The sequence below is a fragment of the Xyrauchen texanus genome, chromosome 23, assembly GCF_025860055.1.
Source record: "Xyrauchen texanus isolate HMW12.3.18 chromosome 23, RBS_HiC_50CHRs, whole genome shotgun sequence".
Taxonomy (NCBI): Eukaryota; Metazoa; Chordata; class Actinopteri; order Cypriniformes; family Catostomidae; genus Xyrauchen; species Xyrauchen texanus.
In genome coordinates, this window is record NC_068298.1 from 36,056,110 (window position 1) to 36,077,619 (window position 21,510).

At 41.3% G+C, this 21,510-nt stretch overlaps 1 protein-coding gene across 2 annotated transcripts; it reads right to left on the reverse strand.

Moving 5' to 3' along the window:
- Positions 1–877: 877 nt before the first annotated feature.
- On the reverse strand, positions 878–21,233 carry LOC127663354 (dual specificity protein kinase CLK4-like). 2 transcript variants are annotated; one of them, XM_052154903.1, is made up of 13 exons: positions 21,079–21,233; positions 20,526–20,671; positions 11,946–12,168; positions 11,045–11,135; positions 10,679–10,745; positions 4,191–4,307; positions 3,843–4,009; positions 3,657–3,751; positions 3,422–3,551; positions 3,246–3,328; positions 2,320–2,399; positions 2,020–2,110; positions 878–1,867 (listed from the first exon to the last, which is right to left on the reverse strand). In XM_052154903.1, exons 1-13 carry the CDS (start codon positions 21,088–21,090, stop codon positions 1,715–1,717), a joined length of 1,455 nt encoding a protein of 484 aa, XP_052010863.1. In that variant the 5' UTR covers positions 21,091–21,233; the 3' UTR covers positions 878–1,714. The 2 variants fall into 2 exon arrangements, with proteins under 2 accessions (XP_052010863.1, XP_052010864.1); XM_052154904.1 differs by lacking the exons at positions 11,045–11,135; positions 20,526–20,671; positions 21,079–21,233 and having other exon boundaries at positions 882–1,867; positions 11,946–12,088.
- Between the last annotated feature and the right edge of the window lie 277 nt (positions 21,234–21,510).

Here is a 21,510-nt window from a genome sequence, read left to right on the forward strand (position 1 = left end):
GTGGATTTACTTAGGGTTGTTTTTAAGGACAGTCATCACTTAATAACGTGCGAGAAACAGGAATCGCGGACTTGTCCCACGTGCTCGAGCTCTTGTAATAACTAAACAAAATCATAATCATAAGGGAAATTGGACAGTATGCAAACTTGGGGCGATACGTTAAGGTAACGCAGATAAACTTATCAGAATTAAGATTACTTAAAACTTTTCCTGTAATTGAATTACGTTTTAGTACGAAATAAATGTATTAATTCTTGTAATCAGATTGCATTTACTGACGTTCAATTAAGTTAATTACTTTTCAGTACTTAAGTTACACATATGCACATATTTTTCAAGAGTAGGCCAGGCTATTATGTAGAATACATTTAAAACATGAATTATGCTCATTTGTTTGTGCTTCTGTGACAGCTGATGAGACAATGAAAATGAACGAGGAAATATGGACATGATTTTGAATTTGAGCAGAAAAACAAACTTCTGTGAACACTTTTTGAAAATTAATTACATTTAATTGTAAATGATTACAATTTCAGAGAAGTAATTTGTAGTGGATTACTATATTAAGTAATTTAACCCCCAAAAAGACCTTTATGCTATTTATAATATAATTTAGGATCTTAACTATAATTCACTCTTTGGACCAAAACTTTTTCCAGAAGTAATTTATTATAATTTTTAATTACACATTTCAATTTCATAAACTTCCCAATAAAGGAGTAATCTTTATAAAAAAAAATATATAGAAATTAAAAACTTTGTTTCATTAATTACGTTAAATTTCATGGAATGTTAAGAAAATAAAATAAGTAAATCTTAAAAACGAGTGTATGACTTTATCATGACTTTTGCAGTCTTTGGGGATTACTGGTTAAGAATTTAAAAACTTTAGACATTTAAGAAATCGTATACATATTTGCACTCACAAAGAACCATTTGTAGTCAATGGAATAGTTATATTTTTACTTTATTCACTATTAAAAATCCCAACAAATTCCTTTAAATATTTACATGATTTGTCCAGGGCTGGAAATAACAATTTAAACATTTCCTGATACATTCATGTTTTCCATGAATGTGATAAACTACATATACCAAACTGTCTTAGTTTTCAGAACAGACTGAATATAACCCAACAGTATTTCTTTTAAACACCCCTTTAATTTGTCTAACAACCTTGGTCTGATTACTAAATCACAGGCCCCAAGCCCACTATTTTTTCCAAGAGTAGACTCTTCAGTAATCCAAGTACAATCTCTGTTGATGTAGAGCTGTGATCTTCCGACCCCTACTGACTGCATGAGAACATTACATCTAAATAAGACAAATGACTCTGGACCAGGACCTGATTTTATTTAAAACCATGAAAATTTAAAATATCAAATATCACTACTTTCATTCTGACCATACTAACAAATCTGTCTTAATTATACAAGCATCCTACACATATGAGAGCATATTCAACAACATAAAACAAGTCTAGTAACCTAAAGCCCAGTCTCAGTTACACATCTGAATCTCAGTCTTGTGATGCATGTACATGACAAATAACAAAATAACTGGATCCCGAGAGCAATAAGTCACGTACCCTCAACCAAAAAGCAAGTACAATAAATATATACAATGCAAAGAGAGCATTGTATCATCAACACAGAGAACTGATACAGTCACTGTCAATGCCTCTCCCAGAGAGGAATTAGAATGAGCAGCGAGATCAACACTTCTTCTTGCTCTTCCTTATGCAGTCGAAGAACGGATGTTTGAGAGCTTCATCCAGGGTGATCCGCTTGGTGACATCATACTCCAGCATCCTCTCTATGAGATCAAACAGCTGCTTGTGTTCAGAGCAATTGGAGACCAAGTATTGCTTTAGAAAATAATTCAAAGGAAAAGGTCAGAAATTATTCTAAGGTGTGAAAAATATATTGTTTAGCCTTGCAAAAAGGTTTTAGTGTCTTAAAGTAAATATAAAACCCGAAATGACACAAAGCTAACATAAGTTGTTCATGACAAACTCACTCTCAGTGGCTTGCATTGCTTCCTGACATATCGTCCTGAGGAGCTGTGCACGTCCCAATCCAATTTATCACGATGAACATATCTGTTTTTCCTGCACAATGATGAAAACGGAGTTGACTGTCAAAATTGTCAAAGAAAAGCAGCAAATGTACACAAAGCTTATGTCCTTAAGTTCAAACAGTAACAAAAATCTGTTAACCTCAGCAAACATGTGAAATCACTTAAATGTCTTTCAGTAACAAAATCAGAAAAGTGCTTGAACATGTCACATAACATATATATGAAGCACTGAAATGTAACCTTGTTTTCTGCAGCATGTGGGTAGGTAAGGGGCCCAGCACTCGCTCCATCATAGCCAGATGCTCTTTACTATCATGCGTCTAAAATTTCAAACCACAGAAAAATGAAATGAGCCATATTTGATTAATAGATCAACTAATTCGTTTTTTTATTGTTCCCCTTTTCACACAATTTGGAATGCCCAATTCCTAATGCGCTTTTAAGCCCTCGTGGTGGCGTAGCGGCTCGCCTCAATCGTGGTGGTGGAGGACGAATCCCAACTTCCTCCGAGACGTCAACCCACGCATCTTATCACGTGGCTTGTTGAGTACGTTGCCACGGAGACAGCACTTGTGGAGGCTTCACGCCATCCGTGCCCAATTCACCACACACCCCACCGAGAGTGAACCACATTATAGCGACCACGAGGAGATTACCCAATGTGACTCTACCCTCCCTAGCAACCGGGCCAATTTGGTTGCTTAGGAGTCACTCAGCACACCCTGGGATTTGAACTAGCTCACTCCAGTGGCGGTAGTCAGCATCTTCACCACTGAGCTACCCAGGCCCCCCTTAATTTGCTAATTATTAAGTCTCAGACTAATGTTCCAGGTCCAATACAGGCTCAATATACTGCATTTGTTGCTTAATGTTGATTTCCACAAAAATCTAATTTATTCTCGCCCCTCATTTATTACCAAAAAAAAAGAAAACTGTACTCCCTGAGTATATAGTTGAATTGAGTATAACTTTGGTAGTATGTGATTTTATCGAATTAAAACCATATTTACATCTTTTGAAACCCCATTGGCCCCATTCACTTCCATTGAATATCTGTAACACGTTTTTTTTTGTGTAACTCAACCGTCACAAATGCTGTTATTTGAGCTTAACTTTTATTGAACCTGGAATACTCCTTTAAAATCATAAAAAACCCAAATAATGACCTGAAATAGAGTTGATCCCAGATAATACTCGATAAGAATGCAGCCCACACTCCACACATCACAGGAATGACTCCAGCCCAGATCTGTTAAAAACAAGACATTATAATTAAAGCTCACCATCCAAACAATAACAGCTAGCATGTAATCTACAAACACCACCATCCATAGCTCCTTACCCAGAATAACCTCTGGGGCCCGGTAATGTCGTGTTGACACCACAGACGTATGGTGCTCGTGCTGAAACGTTGCATTGCCAAAATCAACTATTTTCACATCGGGATTTTTCAGAGTTCTCTCATCTCTCTTCTGCAATTCAAAACCACACAAATATTTAGACAGGGCTGATGCCATATTTAATTTTCATGAATGAAAACAAAGACACTTCTAAATGAAGTCAATGTCTCTCCTCACCATTTTTGGATTGTACTTGATATCATAATCTGAATTGACAAAGAGGATGTTCTCTGGTTTCAGGTCAGTGTGTGTCAGTTTATTCTTATGAAGAACTAAATAAAAAAAGAAGCAATCATGAGCTAAATTTGTTTAGTCCGAAACATATACAGGAACACAAACCTATCAAACAAATCAATGACTCACATCTCACTGCCCTGATGATCTGGTAGGCCATGTATCTGATATGGTTGATAGAGAAGGGCTGAAAGTTATTTTCCTTCAGAAAATCATATGTGCTCAAGCCCAGCAACTCAAAGGCGATGCACACATGCCCGTGGTGATCAAACCAGTCAAGCATCTGCACACAGGCACTGGAAAAAGGAGACAGCAAATATGAAATATACCACAGCTAATGTCTAGACTTCTGTGCACCCAAGCAACTGTAAATCTGAAGCTAGGTGTGATCTTCAATGCAACTGTTAACCATTTGATCCTACATGGAGCTGTAAATGACTGGCAATCTCTTTTTTATCTGCTTTCTCAGACACTTACTATCGTCTTTCATAGTCCAGTGTGTTCATCTGTTCCAGCACCTCCACCTCAGACAGTGCTGACTCTCGATAGCGCTCAATGTTTTTAATGATCTTCAGAGCTATTCGAGCTCCTCCACTGCAATAACAACAGACAGTAATATAATTAACACTCTAGAAAAACTTCAATGAATCCCCACAATGCCTTCTCTTATTATTTAACATTTGATCAAATTATCATGATTAAAACTCACATTCTGTTTGGGGTTTTGAGAACATATAGAGGCTTCTAATGTAAAAGCCTTTTATTTGCATGCAATGTGTGCACTGGTTTAGCACTCTATTCACTAAAGGAATTATGCAGTTCAACTGACCACAAAATCTGCGCTGAACATAAAATACTCTCAATTCTGACTGTACAGGCAAATTCAGAGTGCAATATAGCGGAGGATACAGCAGACCACAGTGATCTGGCATACTTTACAGTGCACTGGAATCCAGACACCAGAATCTTTCAAATGCCGAAAATGTGCTCAACTACACAGCACAACAGAATATATGCCAGGTTGTATTGCTCTTCTCACCCATTTTATCATTACTTCATAACTGCTGCTGACATAATCATTAGTAAATGTACACAAACATAATTTTAATTAAAAATGTCAATTTACCTGCTTTTTTTTTAGACAGTAAAAGAGCAATGAATATTGCGTCAGGCAATTTTTGAGAAGAAAGCGCAATTCAAAATGAGACTATAATTCACATAGAAAGGAGGCATGTTTGTGTAAAAAAGGAATGAAAATGCCTTGAAGGAACCTCCCGGGTTCAATACAAGCTCAATCGTCTGCATTTGTGGGGCAAGTTTGATTACTGCAAAATAATTTCGACACGTCCCTCCTTTTCTTTAAAAAAGCAAAATCAAGGTTAAAGTGAGGCACTTACAATGGAAGTGAATGGGGTAAAGTTTTGGACTGTTTAAAAGGCAGAATTGTGAAGCTTATAATTTTAGAAAAGCACTTGCATTCATTTTTCTGTTGAAACTCGTGTATTATTTGAGCTGTAAAGTTCAATAAATCATCATTTTTACAGTCATTTAAAGGTTTGAGTAATATGCCTGTGCAGTTTAAAATGTAAATAAATACACAAAAATAAATGATTAAACTATGGTTAACAAAAGGACATAGTAAGAGTGTGTAATGAACGATTCCCCTTCACCGTCTTCATCCTCCTCTTCTTCTTTCCTCCAATTGCTGGTTCAAATCAGCTCGCCTAGTCTTTAACATGGCAGTAACAAATGTATGGTGCGTATTGGCAGTAAAGCCTGGTTTATACTCGATGCAGTCGCTTACTCAAGAGCTTGCTAGTTATGGGAAATCTGATTCTTTCCTGAGATCTGGTCCTTTCAGAGGGTTCAAAAAACTAATTCACCAGTTCTTTTACTTCGTGCAATGGCATCAATTGTTACAATTCACGCTCAAACACATTCAATAAAGCCATATGTAAGTGTATATTGCTGATTATACATTTTAATTAAGTTATGCAGAGTTTACACTACACTATTTTAAGCCCGATTTTTGTTCGCCGACAGTTTTGTGGAGATAGCCGACAAAAGCCTGAAATCGTGGGCAAATCGGAGCTCGCTCCAGTGAACTATCAAAGACGCAATTTGAGAGAATCACCGACGATGTCAGCAAGATATTTAAAACGTTAAATATCTGGACCTGTCTGCGACTCCAAATCGTGCAGTGTGAAATATGCTTTGACTGAATACAACGGCAGTGTTGACCTACAGCCAATGAGAGAGCAAGAAATGGGGCATGGGAAGTTTCAGTGGGAGGAGCCTTGATGTACCTGCAACAGAACATCAACTAGCATGGCTGCGATATCAAGGAAGTCTAATTGGACCGAAGATTGAGGAAAAATTTGTGGAACATTGACAGGAGCACCAGTGCATATTTGATGTTTCATCTGAACTGTACCACAACCGGGTGGAGAAAGAGAAGTGTTGGAGAGAAATTGCCAATTCTCTTGTACAGTCAGGTGAGCAAATTGGTGGATTATGCAGTTGGAGCTACTTTTTCATATTGTAACCAAATAAAATATATGATAACTTGAGGCGATTAAAAACATACACATCATATTCTGAAATGCATAACATATGATCATACATTTGTTTTCGTATCTCGTATCATTTCTTGCATGTACCCTGTCGTGAAATGTAATTTGGAGTCCAGGCAGAGTGGTCGGGGATTCGTCAATAGTAAAATGTCTTGTAATGTGTTCACCCCTGTCACGGATTCGTCGTGTAATTTGAAAACGCTACTACTTCAGTGAAAAGACAGACAGTTTTGTAATATGAATGGTACCACGATCCAACGTCTTTGAAAGTTGTGTAGTGTGTAGGAGCCATAAGTTATACATTAATATTAAGAAGGGTTAGGAACAGTAAGGAATTTTACGATTCTGGTTCTCCTTAATGATTCTGGTTCCTTAACAGCTCCAGTAACGATGAGTAATTCTTTTAGTTTTTTTTAAGAATGATTTAGAAATGAGAAATGCAATGTTTATTGTATTTACTACCCTCTGCTATCTGTTACCAAATAATAAGATCATTTCAGATTTGTATAGATCAGATGTAACAAATCTGAAATACATTTAATACAGTTCTTGTAAAAGGTGTGTTTGCCTTTGTGTAACAAATACAATCCAATAATAGATCCTTACTCTATTTTAAATAAAGAAATCTAAACCAACATGAAATGTGATGGCATATTTCAATTATGTATTTATTTTATAAAATTCCACTTATTACAACAAAACTAGTTTATATTTTATTATACATTTTCATATGAATAACCAGTCAGTAACTGCACTGCTTGATTTAATAGAGACACAGCAGGTCATCATTAAATAAACAGTAACAGTTCAGACTGTGTTATGTTGTACTTCAGGCTTGTGAGACTTCAACAGTTCTTACTTAATTTTGAGTTGGACATTCATAACTTTCACATCAGTATAAGATTACTTGTATATGGGGGCCTGGATAGCTCGGTGAGTTAAGACGCTGACTACCACACATGGAGTCGCAAGTTCAAGTTCCTGCCTCCAGTCAGGCTTCCTAAGCTAACCAATTGGCCCGGTTGCTAGGATGGTAGAGTCATGTTGGGTTAACCTCCTCGTGGTTGCTATGTGGTTCTCGCTCTCGGTGGGGCGTGTGGTGGGTTGTGCGTGGATGCCACAGAGAATGGCGTGAAGCCTCCACAAACGCTACGTCTCCATGGTAACGCACTCAACAAGCCATGTGATAAAATGTGCGGATTGACAGTCTCAGATATGGAGGCAACTGCTGTAAAGTGTCCTTCTGCAAATTGCTTGCAATTTTAAGTTTCAACAACAGATGTAGCTAGAGAGCACAAAGTTACGAAGTGCGGCTTTAATTAAATTCAGTAATAGTTAATATATTTCGGCGCCTTGAAAAAGTTACAAACAACTGTTATGTTTGTTGGCATTTCCACAATATTATTATTTTGAGAAGACAAACTCCTGGACATACTGGCCAAAGTGATCAGCACCTTTGGAATGGACAGCTCCCTTTGTCCAATTTATAATAAGCGATCTACAACCCCCCCCCCCCCAAAAAAAAATTGGGACAGTATGACACATGCTAATAAAAAAATTAAAAAAACATTGCTATATTGAAAGCACTACAACTACACATTATATGATGCTTTTCCTTGTGAATTGAATTGTTCTTTGAAAATGTATAGTCATTTCAAATCAGTTGATTGCAACATGCTCCAAAAATGTTGAGACAGGCAATTTAAGACGAATAACAATTTGACAAGTTGAAATAAGGCAATTTGAAACAGGAGAATCGTGTCATAGTTAGGGCTGGGTATCGAGTTAAATACATTTTAGGCACTGACCGAATTGCCTCTGAACAATCGAGTATCAAAAAATGTCTTGTCGTTCGGTACCAAATTTCGATACCTAAGGGGTTAATCTCGTCAACGTCAGTGATAAGCAAGTAGCATGCTAGATGTGCCCAAATCTAAAAGTGCAGGTGATTGGCTGTGTTTAGGCATCGAGGAAAAACACTAGTTTAGGTCGGTTATGCCCAGAGGCTCACACGTGAGGCTGTAGTTTGTATGCGTCCCAACCCCCATAGATGTAAAAGATGTGGAAAAGATCAAAAGTGTGGCTACATTTCACCAGGCTCGATGGCAACAGTGCTCGATGCAATATTTGCTACAAGATAATTGCTGCCAAGACCGGCAACACGACAAATCTGATGAAGCACTTGACAGTGCACGGAATAAACTTAAGAGCAGAAAGTTGCATCCCTCTTTGACTGCAAGAAGACCGAGCCGGTGCAGTCATCCTCTCAGCGTCCTCCTGCCACAGAGCTGCCTCCAAAACTACTGATGAATGCAGCGGCGTTATGACTGGGATACCGACAGGTAAGGTTAACGTTTAGCAAACAAACCAACAAACAAAATCGTCTAACTTGTAGTGGTACATGCTTGTGTATTTGTTAAATTAACATTTCTGTGCGTGGTGACATAGTCCTATAAACTGAGACCTACGTAACGTTAGATATTGTTTGGATGTATGGCTAGAGATAGCTAGCTAAATCGATGCTAAAAATGCTTTACGGTTGACAGTAACTGATCAAGTTTAATGTACATTAAACTAGTTATCTTGTTAAACTGTACTTATCCTTAGGGTTGGCTGAATTAACAGTTTAGCTTTCTTGTTTTGTTTTTTCCTCTTCACATTAATGTTATAGCCTCTGCCAACCTTTTAGTCTTTGAGTGAAAAAATTAAACCAAAGGTTTTTTTTGGCGTAATGTTTGTAATCTTGTTAAAACGGATTTCATAAAATTGGTATCGAAAAAATTATTGTTTAGGAACCGGTATCGAAGTCAAGATATCGGTATCAATTTTTTGAACGATACCCAGCCCTAGTCATAGTATATAGGGAGCCTCCAAAAACAGCCTAGTCCTTCAAGAGCAAGGATCAATCGAAACTTGTCAATTTGCCAACAGATGCTTCAGCAAATAATCTTCTTAAGACTTCTCTAGGCTCTGTCTCATCTTAGATGGAAAGTAGAACAGTGGAACTGTTTTTTAGTCTGAAGACATTTCAAAAACAGTTTTTGAAAAACAAAGCAGACTTGTTATCAGGCCACAGATGAAAAAGCCTATCCAAGCTGTTATCAGCATCAGGTTACAAAGCCACCATCTGTATGGGCCAGGGGTGTGTCAGTGCCCATGGCATGGTTAACTTGCACATCTGTCTGCATTCATGGTGTTCTCACAGATGTGTACAAAAGTTGGAGCAACATGTACTGCCATCCAGCACTGTTTTTTCCAGGGATGTCCCGCAATTTTCCAACAGGACAACTTCAAACCACATACTGCCCAGGTTTCAAGTGCATGGCTATGTAAGCAGAGAGTGTGGGAGCTAGATGGCCTGCCTGCAGTCCTGACCATTTCCAATTGAGAATGTGTAGTGCATTATGAAGCGCACAATACGGCAATGAATACCCTGTACAACTGTGTGGCTGAAGACCTGCTTAATGGATAAGACAAAAATTCCACTTTCTAAACTTAACAAACTTATGTCTTCAGTGCCTAAATGCTTAGTAAGTGTTATTAGAAGAAATGGTGATGTTTCACAGTGGTAAACACTCGACTGTCCCAACTATTTGAGCGTGTTGCAATCATCTGATTTGAAATGACTGTACATTTTCAAAAAAAACAATGAAATTCACAAGTAAAAACATCATATAATGTGTAGTTGAGCAAAGGGTGAATATAATTTACAAATCACTCCTTTTTGTTTTTATTTGCATTTTTCATACTGTCCCAACTTTTTCGGAATTGGGGTTTGGGAAACAGGCATTACTCAGCTCTTATCAGTAGGATGTATCAGGTTTATACTTAATGACTTCTCCTAATTTAAGAACCCATTAGTAATAAAACTTCAACTTGCTTCAAAAGTCCTCCATGAAAAATGTGACACTACTGCTGTTTGGGGTCTCAGAGTCTCCAGGTATAGACTAATAGATGAAAAATGTAATTCATTTTCACATGCATTCGTGAGATTTTCTAACTTGTTCACACTATAGCGGTACACTCAGCCAGTTGCTTATTAGGACTTGTTTTGTAGTATTTTTCATCAGTGCGGCTTTCCAGGGGTCAAATTGACCCCAAACAGAAACAATGATACCATGTTATATAGTCACCTTTCTGAAAAGAACTTGGCACTTTTGACACAATAAATGGTCAACTTCATTAACAGCTGTCTACAAGGTTTTGACTATGTCAGAGGAACATATTTTAAAAAGGGTTTAATTTCAAAAAAGGGTTATTTTTTACGCATACATCATTCCAGGTCTCTGGAATCTCAAACGGAAAGGCAGTATTGACATTCATTTCAAAACTCTAAGAATAAGAAATACATTTGGTGTTTTTTTTTAAAACTATAAGATTATTAAGACTTACTTTGAATGATCAATGCACTCCACCACTTTGCCAAATGCTCCTTCTCCGAGCGTGCACACAATCTCATCTATGGGTTTAAAGAGTACCAGTTAGAAACATGCAATGGACTGGATCACATCAAACCCTAACAAACCCAATTTTGCTGCGTTTTGGAAGACTGAAAATAAAAAATGATACACAAAGAAAACAATACTAGGCTGGTGATACAAAAATCTGAATAAGTATTACGTGTTCTGTCACAACCGCACCCAAAATTAGCCTAAAACTATGAGTGACATGTGAAGTTTGACTCCAGAACAAAACAATTAAGCAGTGAAAGAAACCAAAAGACACAGAAAGAGATACAGAAAAGTGTATATTCTATACATCTTGCTCTCAGCATGTCTCCCTTGTGATAGATCAGGTGCCCCTCCTCATCATCCTCAACACTCCTGGATCTTTTCCGGCGATGGCTCCTCTGGGGTTTCGGACCACCGCCATCATCATCACCACCATTAACCCATGAGAATCGGGGGGGACCAGAGCGCGCCATTCATTCATTCAGCGAGGGTAGAACGAGTAGGGGGGAGGCGATTCAGCCCATTCAGATACCCGCAGCAGCCAGCCAATGCAAATTCAGCCCACGAGATACACACAGGGCCCACCATATTGGGTGTGTTTCAGAAGAAAAAAAATTGGCAACATAATTTCAGATGAGATACTTTCTCAAACCATTAAATAGACAGTTACAACAATTTATAATTTAACAACATTCAGATTGCTATTTTCCCCCTCCATGATTGAGGTGCCTTAAACAGCTTATATGCTGTGGATTTCCTGTTCCATTAGACTAATTTTAGATTTTATAGCATTTTTCTATTTATTTAACCCAAACATTTAATTCTGACATAATTTGCTAGCCATCATGCTGTTCTAAAGCCATAAGACTCTTTCTGTGGAATCCTTCTGTAAAATGTCCAAACTGCTCTTTTCCATTTCCACAATCAGCAGCTCAAGACATTCTGCTAGTTAACTCTTTTTGCATTCCACATAAGTAAGAGTAATAAAGGTTTGGAATGACATGAGGGTGAGTAAATGACCTCAGAAAATATTTTTTGGGTGAACTCTCTCTTTAATATCAAAGCAATTACTTCATCCAACATTCTTGCTGCCGTTCATTCAGACAAAAATGGGCATGAGGAACTCCAACAGTCCACAAGGAGAAATAGAGAAATAAACCAGAGATATGATTGTTACAATGGCAAAGGGAGACGGACAGTGCTCATACCGAGTCTGAGTGACGATGTGAGCGATGGTGCCGGTGTCTGTGCCGGCTGCTCCGCCTGCTATTCCCAGAGGACTTGCTGTAATGGTGCCAGTCTCTGTCTCTCTTCTGGTCCTGGTCTCGCTTCTTGTCTTTACAGGAAGTACTGCTGTCATCCTCGTATTCTCTGAACCTCATTTCTTTAAATTCCAGTCTTTCATTTGAGCTCCTTGTCTCAAGGTATTGCCTATGGAAAGAATGCAAAGTCAAATCCACAGTGAACCGAGCCATTTAAACTACAAAATGTATGTTAAACCACCACTTCTCAAACAGTACAAATCAATACAAGGTGAGTATTAATTATCCTCCTGAGACACGGGCATGAGTACCGGGTGCTTTTTCCCATTTCCCTTTTTGATTTGTAACTAGTAGCACATAATAAACATGCAAAAATTCTAGAGCAAATAGTTTTCCTAAAAATCTATGTCCTCATATGTGGACAGCAGGACAACATTGTGAAATTGTAAATAATACCAAGCTACAGTTTTTTTTAATTTTTTTTATCAAATATTGTATTATGTTCCGGGAGTGTTGGTTATTCGTGTTTTTGAGACGTTACAAACATTACAGCTGATCTTCTGTAAAGGGAAAAGCAGAAATAAAAAAAATATAGAAATAAAGATTATTTGAAATTATTTCACTTTTATATTACAACATTATTTCTACTTTGGCAACAAAATCTCACTGTTCTCTCTTTGTACTGTCAAACAAACAAGTGATAGTAAGTGCTGAAGCATTTTACTAATCAGAAATTTGCATAAATAATTCTGAATTAAAGTGATGGCCAGCATCGTCCAATCACAGTCAACCATGTTGTAATAGAATGATAAATTCTGAATCTAAATTTTATGTACCGATTATCATTGTCCCATGTCTGCCAAACATGTTGAGTGATCCAAACATCATCTGTAACCTGAAACTGAACTTTTGACCAGATATTAGGAGTGAATGCACTTGGCTGCAAAGGAAAGCTATAGTATGCGCCCTTCTTAGTGAATGACTTAACCTCAAGAGTACTGTCTGTCTGCACTGGTCTCAGAACAGTTTGAAATGCACCTTATTTTCATCCTAACTCCATATAAAGCCTCTGAAAGCAAATTTTTTCAGATTTTGGATGATTGATTCTCAATGTAATAATGCACATTAGTGTACATTATGTTTAACAGTGTGGCGTTTCATGATAAAGCTATCAAATTTAAAAAAAATTGCATATCGGATGAAACTATGATTCTCAATGTAATAATGCACATTAGTGTACATTATGTTTAACAGTGTGGCGTTTCATGATAAAGCTATCAAATTTAAAAAAAATTGCATATCGGATGAAACTAGATACTCTAGTCGTTTGCCTCAAACAGTTTTCAATGTCAAAATTTAATTAGGTTTCTTACCAGATGTAGTTTTGTTGGCATTCCTCTCACAGACAAACTCTGCTGTGATCAGCGCCATGTTGTTTTGTAACATGACTCTGTACATCGAAAGTTGAACCCTTCACTGACAGCCCAGAATCTTCTGAACTGAGATAACTCTGTTTAAATTAATTTCAACTACACGCTGCAGCTTGCTATATGCAAATAGCAAAGCCAAAATACAATGTCCACAAATGTGTACGATGGGTGGCACGAGGTTTAAGTCAATATGAAATTTTAGAGCCATTTTATTATGACGACGCATTTCAGAGTGAAACAGAATCCTCAACAAGAAACAAAAACTATGGGTGGGAGTTTGGGAGTTATCAACAATTATGGGTCAAAGAAATAAAGATGAGATTTAGTTTAAAACACGTTCAAGTTCAATTGAAATGTATTTTTTTTACATCCATGTTGGTTTCACATTTTTTTCAAAAACATTTATAGCATTTTCTACAAAAAAAAATAAAAAGTATTTATTGACTATAACAATATAATGTGGTGTAACCACAAAAGGTATTCAAATACTTTCTTTGCACCTTGAATACATGTGTATGCAACTTCAAATACATATTTTGAAGGTACTTTAAAAAAAAAAAATGTCTTTAAATATTTTACAGTCAAGAATGTAAAGAGGTTTCCTTTCGAGAGGTCTCTCCTATTGCGTAAGTAGCTTACGCTATGGGAAAACTCCATTTCTCGAGAAATATTGAAGTCTTTATGTAAACGCATTGCAGCTGCACAGCAGACAGCAATGAGCGAGGCAGCTTCGGTCATTGGCTGTGCTGCGGCAACTTGCTTCGAACCAATGACGGGCGACTCTGAGCGCGCGACCAATGGCGCGCTAGCGCCAGCGCTCAGAGCCCGCCAAGATGGCCGTGGCTAAGGCTATATATTAGGCGCCCCGTCATGAGAGTTCTTTAGATTTAATCTCCTTCAGCAAAGACCTTCTCTTCGCTGGACCCTCCGGATTATTACCGTCGACAAGCCTACAGCAGGACTGCTACGAGGACGCCGGCGCCTTCAGCCGCCTTCAAAGCCTTCTGCTACGCCATCCGGCGCGCATCACCTTGATATCCTTTTACTAAAAGCTACTTTGCAAGTGTTCGCCTCTGCGACGCTTTTTGTCCTTTAGTGAAAGAGCAAATTCGAGGCGTTGTTTCAAATGCCTTCGACCTGCGCCTTGTGCAGAGGCCCTCTTCCTGACGGGGACCGTCACATTTTCTGCGCTCGCTGCCTGGGACCTGACCACGCAGAAGCTGCTCTCACTCGAGGCGAATGCCCCAAATGTGACTCCCTGGGCCTCACCGAGCTGCGCGCTCGCTTTGCCGCCTTCGCCGCGAACGAGCCTGCTACCACCGTGCTGCCATCCCCTCTGTTCGAAAAAGCGCCGCTCATGGAGGCCGCCAGAGCACGCGGACTTCAGTGACGTCACGCCGGGCCAGTCCCCGCGTGCTTCACCACCACCCGAGGACTCCCTGCCGCCAGTTCAATTCATGCAGGCAGACCAGCACCCCTCCAGAGCGGTGGGTCTTGTCTCGTTCGGTGCGTCAGGGGACGACGGTGAAAAGGATGACAGCCTTTCCATTGACGCTGCATCCGACGACTGGCCGGGCTCGGCCTTCGACCCCGCGCCGTCGACATTAGCGGACACGAGCAGGGGCACCAGCATGGACTCAGAGATCGTCCGCATCCTGTCTAAGCCGTGGAAGACCTCGGGCTCAACTGGTCTTCTCCGGAAGAACCCGCCCGCAGCCGGCTGGACGAGTGGTTCCTGCAAGGGCGCCGGCAGGCCCCTCGACAGAGACCCTCCCCTTTCTTCACCGAAGTTCACGACGAACTCAAAGTCGTGGAAAGCCCCGCACTCTGCTCGCCTGAAGCCTTCTTTCTCTTCCTCGCTCTCCTCGGTGGATGGCGCGAGAGAAAGAGGCTACGAGGGAACCCCGCCCCTCGAGGAGTCTATGGCTAACCATCTGTGCCCACCCTCCACCGCTGGATGGAAAGCCAAAGCTTCTCATCCCTCGAAGCCCTGCCGATCTACCTCAGCTCTCGCCGGCCGCGCATACGCCGCCGCCGGCCAAGCTGCGTCAGCGCTTCATTCCATGGCTGTTCTGCAGGTCTATCAGGCCAAACTTCTCCGCACCATGGACGAGTCTGGACCTGAACCTGAGGCTTTTCAAGCGGCCTGTTCGGACCGGCGGTAAGAGAGTTCGCTGAACGCTTCACTTCCTGCCCAAGCGCTCCAGCTCATCACAGAGCCGCCAGAGACAGCCTCAGCTGCAGCAGCGAGCCAGGGCTGCGCCTCCCGTCTCCCAGCCCAGACCTGAAATGGACGTTCGACGCCGCTCGCGTTCCGCTAACCGAAAGCAGCCGCCTGAGTGACGGGGACCTCGGCCCAAGATCGTGCTGAACCCGGAGCCTCATAAGTCTTCCTAGCCATAGGAAGAAAAAGAGAGAGTGCGTGTCTCGCAAAAGCCGGACCACTCTCTCCAAAACGTGTAAAACATTACCCAGTCCCCTTACAGGCGGCTGGAAATGTCTGTACAGCAGTCAATGGGCCAGTCACAGAACTCATTCACCTGCAATCAAACGCCGTTTTAACGGCAACACACAGAAATCACAAAAAGAGTCATTTTCTGCCTGTGTCACTAAGGGGTCACGTGTCCACACTAAAGTGCGCATTCCCACATATCAATACTGTCCAAACAGTGCCGAATACTTCCCCAGCTCAAGCTGGACGCCCCATAAATGTGGATCGTGTGCCTATTGTCATGTATGCACCACTACACACAAGCACTGTTCCCACAGTTATAAACACTTCCCCAGTAAAAGCGGGAAATACTATAAAGGTAGCGCGTGTGCCTGCTGTCATGCATGCACCCCTACACACAAACACTGTATGCATGCCCAAAAACCCCCCGCCGCGAGCGGGAGGCTTTATGAAAATGGCGCACGTGCCTACTACGGTATATGCACCCCCACCCATAAGCGCTGCCCATACAGTTTCAAACAGTTCTCTGGCTCATGCCGCGAGCATCACAGATGCGACGGGCGAGCCAAGAAACTCCCTGCTAAGAACGGGAAGCTTTATGAAAGTGGCTCGCGTGCCTATTACAATGTATGCACCCCCACCCGTAAACACGGTCTATACAGTTTCAAACATTTCTCCAGCTCATGCTGCGAGCATTACGGAGATAGTGCGGGTGCCTGTAATCTCACACGCACCCCTGCACTCGGCACTCAACAAAGCTGCTCAGCGCGCTCCCGCGCCTCTGAGAGCTGTAAGCTCAGTGTTAGCACAAGGCAATTCGCCGGCAGGGCCCATACGTCACTGCGACACGCCCCCAGCCAGCATTCAGCCCATATCTGTGCGAGCAAAAGCCTGGGAAAAAAATCCCTGACATGCCGAAATGGGTTTTGAACATAATAAAACACGGTTACTCGCTTCAATTCGCTCACGAGACCACCCGCTTTTCAGCGGTGGTCGAGACGAAAGTGAGGAAAGATGTTTCACATGTTCTACGCACCGAGGTGCTCAAACTGATAGAGAAGGGCGCTATAGAAACTGTTCCTCCCCCTATGAGCGAGGCGGGTTTTTACAGCCGCTACTTTCTCGTCACGAAAAAGGACGGTGGCCTCCGCCGCATCCTAGATCTCAGACATCTGAACAAAGCTTTAATGATTCGCTCGTTCAGAATGTTAACGACCAAACATATCCTCGTGCACGTTCGCCCCGGGGATTGGTTTCTATCAGTGGATTTGAAAGACGCTTACTTTCACATTCCGATAGCGCCTCATCACGGGCCATTTCTGAGATACGCTTTCGAGGGACAGTCATACCAGTACACAGTACTACCATTCGGCCTATCATTGGCCCCCTGCACATTCACGAAATATATGGACGCAGCACTTTCCCCCCTGAGACAGCGGGGAGTGCGAATACTGAATTACCTCGACGATTGGCTAATCCTAGCACAATCAGAGAGTCAGTTAACGACGCACAGATCTTGGACTATCAGCCATCAAAATGCCTGGGTCTGAGAATCAATTTTGCAAAGAGCGTGCTATCCCCCAGCCAGAATATCTCTTTTCTGGGAATAGTGCTAGACTCAGTGCAGATGACGGCGCGCCTCTCAACAGGGCCGAGCCGCCCCTTGTATGCTTTTCCCCCGATCGCGATGCTATCTCAGGTCATCAGTCGGATCAGGGAGGTGAAATGTGCAGTGATCCTGGTAGCCCCACTCTGGAAGAACCAGACGTGGTTTCCAGAACTGATGCAGATGATGCAATCTGCCCCATGGCCAATTCCGTTGAGGCTGGACCTCCTCAGGCAGGCCAACGGGATGATTCTTCATCCCCGCCCCGATCTGTGGGCCCTTCATGCATGGCCCCTCAACGGGTTCCAGAGAACCTCCCCAGCGGAGTGTTGAGAACCATCACTGAGGCGTGAGCGCCCTCTACGAGGCGCTTATATGCCCAAAAGTGGAAAGTGTTCAGTGACTGGTGTGATACCAAGAGCTTGAACCCCAAATCGTCGCGAGATATCAAGTGTACTCGCCTTTTTGCAAGAGCTGCTGGAGGCGGGCCGCACACCCTCCACGCTCAAAGTCTATGTGGCTGCCATAGCGGCGTCACACAATCCTGATAAAGGACGCTCATTAGGGAAAACGACCTAATCATTAGTTTCCTAAGAGGCTTAGGAGGATGAACCCTCCTCGCCCCCTCGGTACCGATCTGGGACCTGACCACGGTCCTGGACGCACTCAAGAGTGCCCCGTTCGAACCTCTCCGAACCGTGCACCTTAAACAGCTCTCGCTCAAAACTGCGCTCTTGCTGGCACTCGCCTCAGTCAAGAGAGTGGGCGACCTGCAGCGCTGTCATCAAGCGCTGCTTGCTTGGAATTTGGACCTAACGACTGCAGAGTTGTCCTTAGGCCAAAGCACGGGTATATTCCTAAAGTGCTCTCCACACCCTTCAGAGTACAGGTGATATCTCTGGCAGCGTTATCGTCTCCAGCAGACGAAAGCGACACTAATTTACTCTGCCCGGTCAGGGTGCTCAGAGTATACTTGGAACGTTCTGCCCCGTTCAGACAGACGGAACAATTATTCGTATGCTTTGGCGGCCACACTAAAGGTCTCGCAGTTTCAAAGCAAAGAATATCGCGCTGGATAGTAGATGCTATAGCGCTGGCTTATGAAGCCAAGGAGCATGGAGTCACTCTACGAGGAGCATGGACTCCTCGTGGGCATGGTCGAGTGGGATACCCATTGAGGATATTTGTGCGGGGGCAGGCTGGGCCTCGCCTTCGACATTTACCAGGTTTTATAACCTACAGGTCCCCTCACTGCATTCCAACATTCTATCAGCCTGACTGTAGTATGGACTGGAGTACGTATATGCTGAGCATTATCTCCTCCCTTATAAGGTCCGTCTCTGACTGACTTAGAGAGTTTTTTATGCATATCAGTAAATAGAAAAATCAGTACATAAGATATGTGCTTGTGTTTTTACAATGAGTGCCCCACCATGGGCCACCTTGGGGCAAAGGCGCTCTGTATTATCCCATTATATAGCTCGCCGTTGGCCGGCTCGTTGAATAATCACTTTGCTTTAAGGCTCAGGCATCTGCCTCTGGCTTTATAGAGCGAAGTCAGCACGCACAGCATTTTGCATGGTGTTCCCATAGCGTAAGCTACTTACGCAATAGGAGAGAAATCTCGAAAGGGAACGACTCGGTTACTAACGTAACCTCGGTTCCCTGAGAGGAGGGAACGAGTATTGCGTAAGCTGCCGTGCTTGGTCAGTCGCTTCAGTCGATTGAACCTAAAGAACTCTCATGACGGGGCGCCTAATATATAGCCTTAGCCACGCCCATCTTGGCGGGCTCTGAGCGCGCGGGCGCGAAGCGCGCTCATTGGTCGCGCGTTCAGAGTCGCCCCGTCATTGGTTCGAGCAAGTTGCCGCAGCACAGCCAATGACCGAGCTGCCTCGCTCATTGCTGTCTGCTGTGCAGCTGCAATGCGTTTTACATAAAGACTTCAATATTTCTCGAGAAATGGAGTTTTCCCATAGCGTAAGCTACTTACGCAATAGGAGAGACCTCTCGAAAGGGAACCTCTTTACATTCTTGACTGTAAAATATTTAAAGACATTTTTTTTTTTTAAAGTCTTTTGAAAGACACTTTAAGCTTTATTTCCCAAGTTTCAGAATTAATATATGTTGTTATTTTTTAAAGTTAGAGAAGCTGAAGTTTATAGTATTGGAAATATTTTGTTACATGTTTTTATAAACCAAAAAAAAAACAATAATAAAAGTGCCAAGACAACCAAGAAATAAAATTTTCTCAAAGCCACAAGTCTAAAGAAGTTACGTTTCAAATTTGAAGATGATCTTACAAAAAACAAGGTTCCTGCAAGCTTTTTTTCTCTGTTAAACGTACACTGCTTATTTTTAAAAGAAATAATAAAAAGTTATTCTGCAGTTTTCATGCAAACATTTCTTTTTCAAGAATTTCAGCTTTCACTTAGACTTTGATTCTCTGGATAGCAACATCACATGACAATTTTTTATTTAATCCTAAAACAAACAATACTGTGAACTCTGTAACTGAATACATGTTCACCATAGAAGAGTTTATTAGAGGGAAAGTGTTTGCGTCGTTAGACAATTCTTTACTTTAGAATAAGTAAAGAATATTCTTTAGATGTTTAGAATTAGATGTTCACAATAAAACATGCATTAAGAAAGTAAATAGGGTCAATTTTGATTTCATGTTGACAACAATCATTCTGAATCATTAAATAAACAACTACTATGTGGAACAAGGACACTGACATACATGTCTAAATAAATCCTCTTGTTTATTTAGGCCACACAAAAACACACTGTGGTCATGTAATCGAGAGTCTTTCAACTTCCAAGAATATTCCTGGAAAACGGCAAACTTGAAAGACTAGTATTAGGTAACAAGCGCTGAAGATGTCACATGAGGTTCAAACAACTCCTTAACAATTCTGGGAAAACACGGTGGACATGTGGGGACTCGACAGTAGATAATGTCTCTAGTCCATAAACATGCTGATGTTCATTAAGGCAGTGCTTTTGATGTGAGGTCAGTTAGTGATACTCACCCTTCGCTGTTCTTGTGATGATGGTGGTGTTTTCTGTGTTTATTCTCTCTTTCGCTGCTGTTTGAGTCTAGTCTGTGTCTTTTTCTGTTCTCTAAACTCTCCTCGTCTCTCGGATCTGGAGAACGCATCCTCTTCGACTGTTTCAGCTGACAAAATACACAAAAACAGTTCAATTACACCGCCTTGCCGAAGTAAATACAATGTTTAGGCTATAGATAAATAGCCTAAACCTCACATGTAATAATGATTCGTTGACAACTTTAATTTCTTTTTCTGGCGTGTCTACAAAATCTCGTGCATTTCTGAAGCGAATTGTTTGCATAAATGTTCCTTATCATTCTAAAATCGATAAATGACCGTCAAAAATCTCTACGTTTAAAGAATGCAATACATGTATTGCGTTTTATTTCTTAATTTAGCTCAGTAAAATTGGACTCGATGTTGTCGGTCGTGCGCAAGTGCGTTTGCAATTCTACGTGGTAAAAAAATGAATCTATTTAACAAATCAGCACTCCGTGAAGGTATAGTGATAAACGAAGAATTGAAATACTACCTTAACTTGCATAGGCAAGACTCCAAATAATCGCAGTAATATGTCGAAGATGCTTTTCGAGAAAGTGAAAATATTTCGTCTTTCTTTGTCGTCGTTGGTTGTGGTGTTCTCAATGGCGTCCGTCGCTCGAGCGAGATCGATCCAGAAATGTTCCATGACGCAATCAAAGCCGGAGCACGCCACGCGCGTGCACGTGACAAACCTGCGCAGTACTGTGCGCGGGCGCTGACAGGATCCATTTACTTTGCTGTAAACAAGGAAAACATACACTTGGATACAAAAAAAGAATATATATTCTAAAAAAAAACATTAAATTGATTTACCATGAATAAGAAATTAAACTTTGATCAAATGTTTTATTTATAAATGCAGATTTTGAAAAATATCCCAGCTGCATATCTTTGAAAAAGAGATGTCTCAATATACTACAAA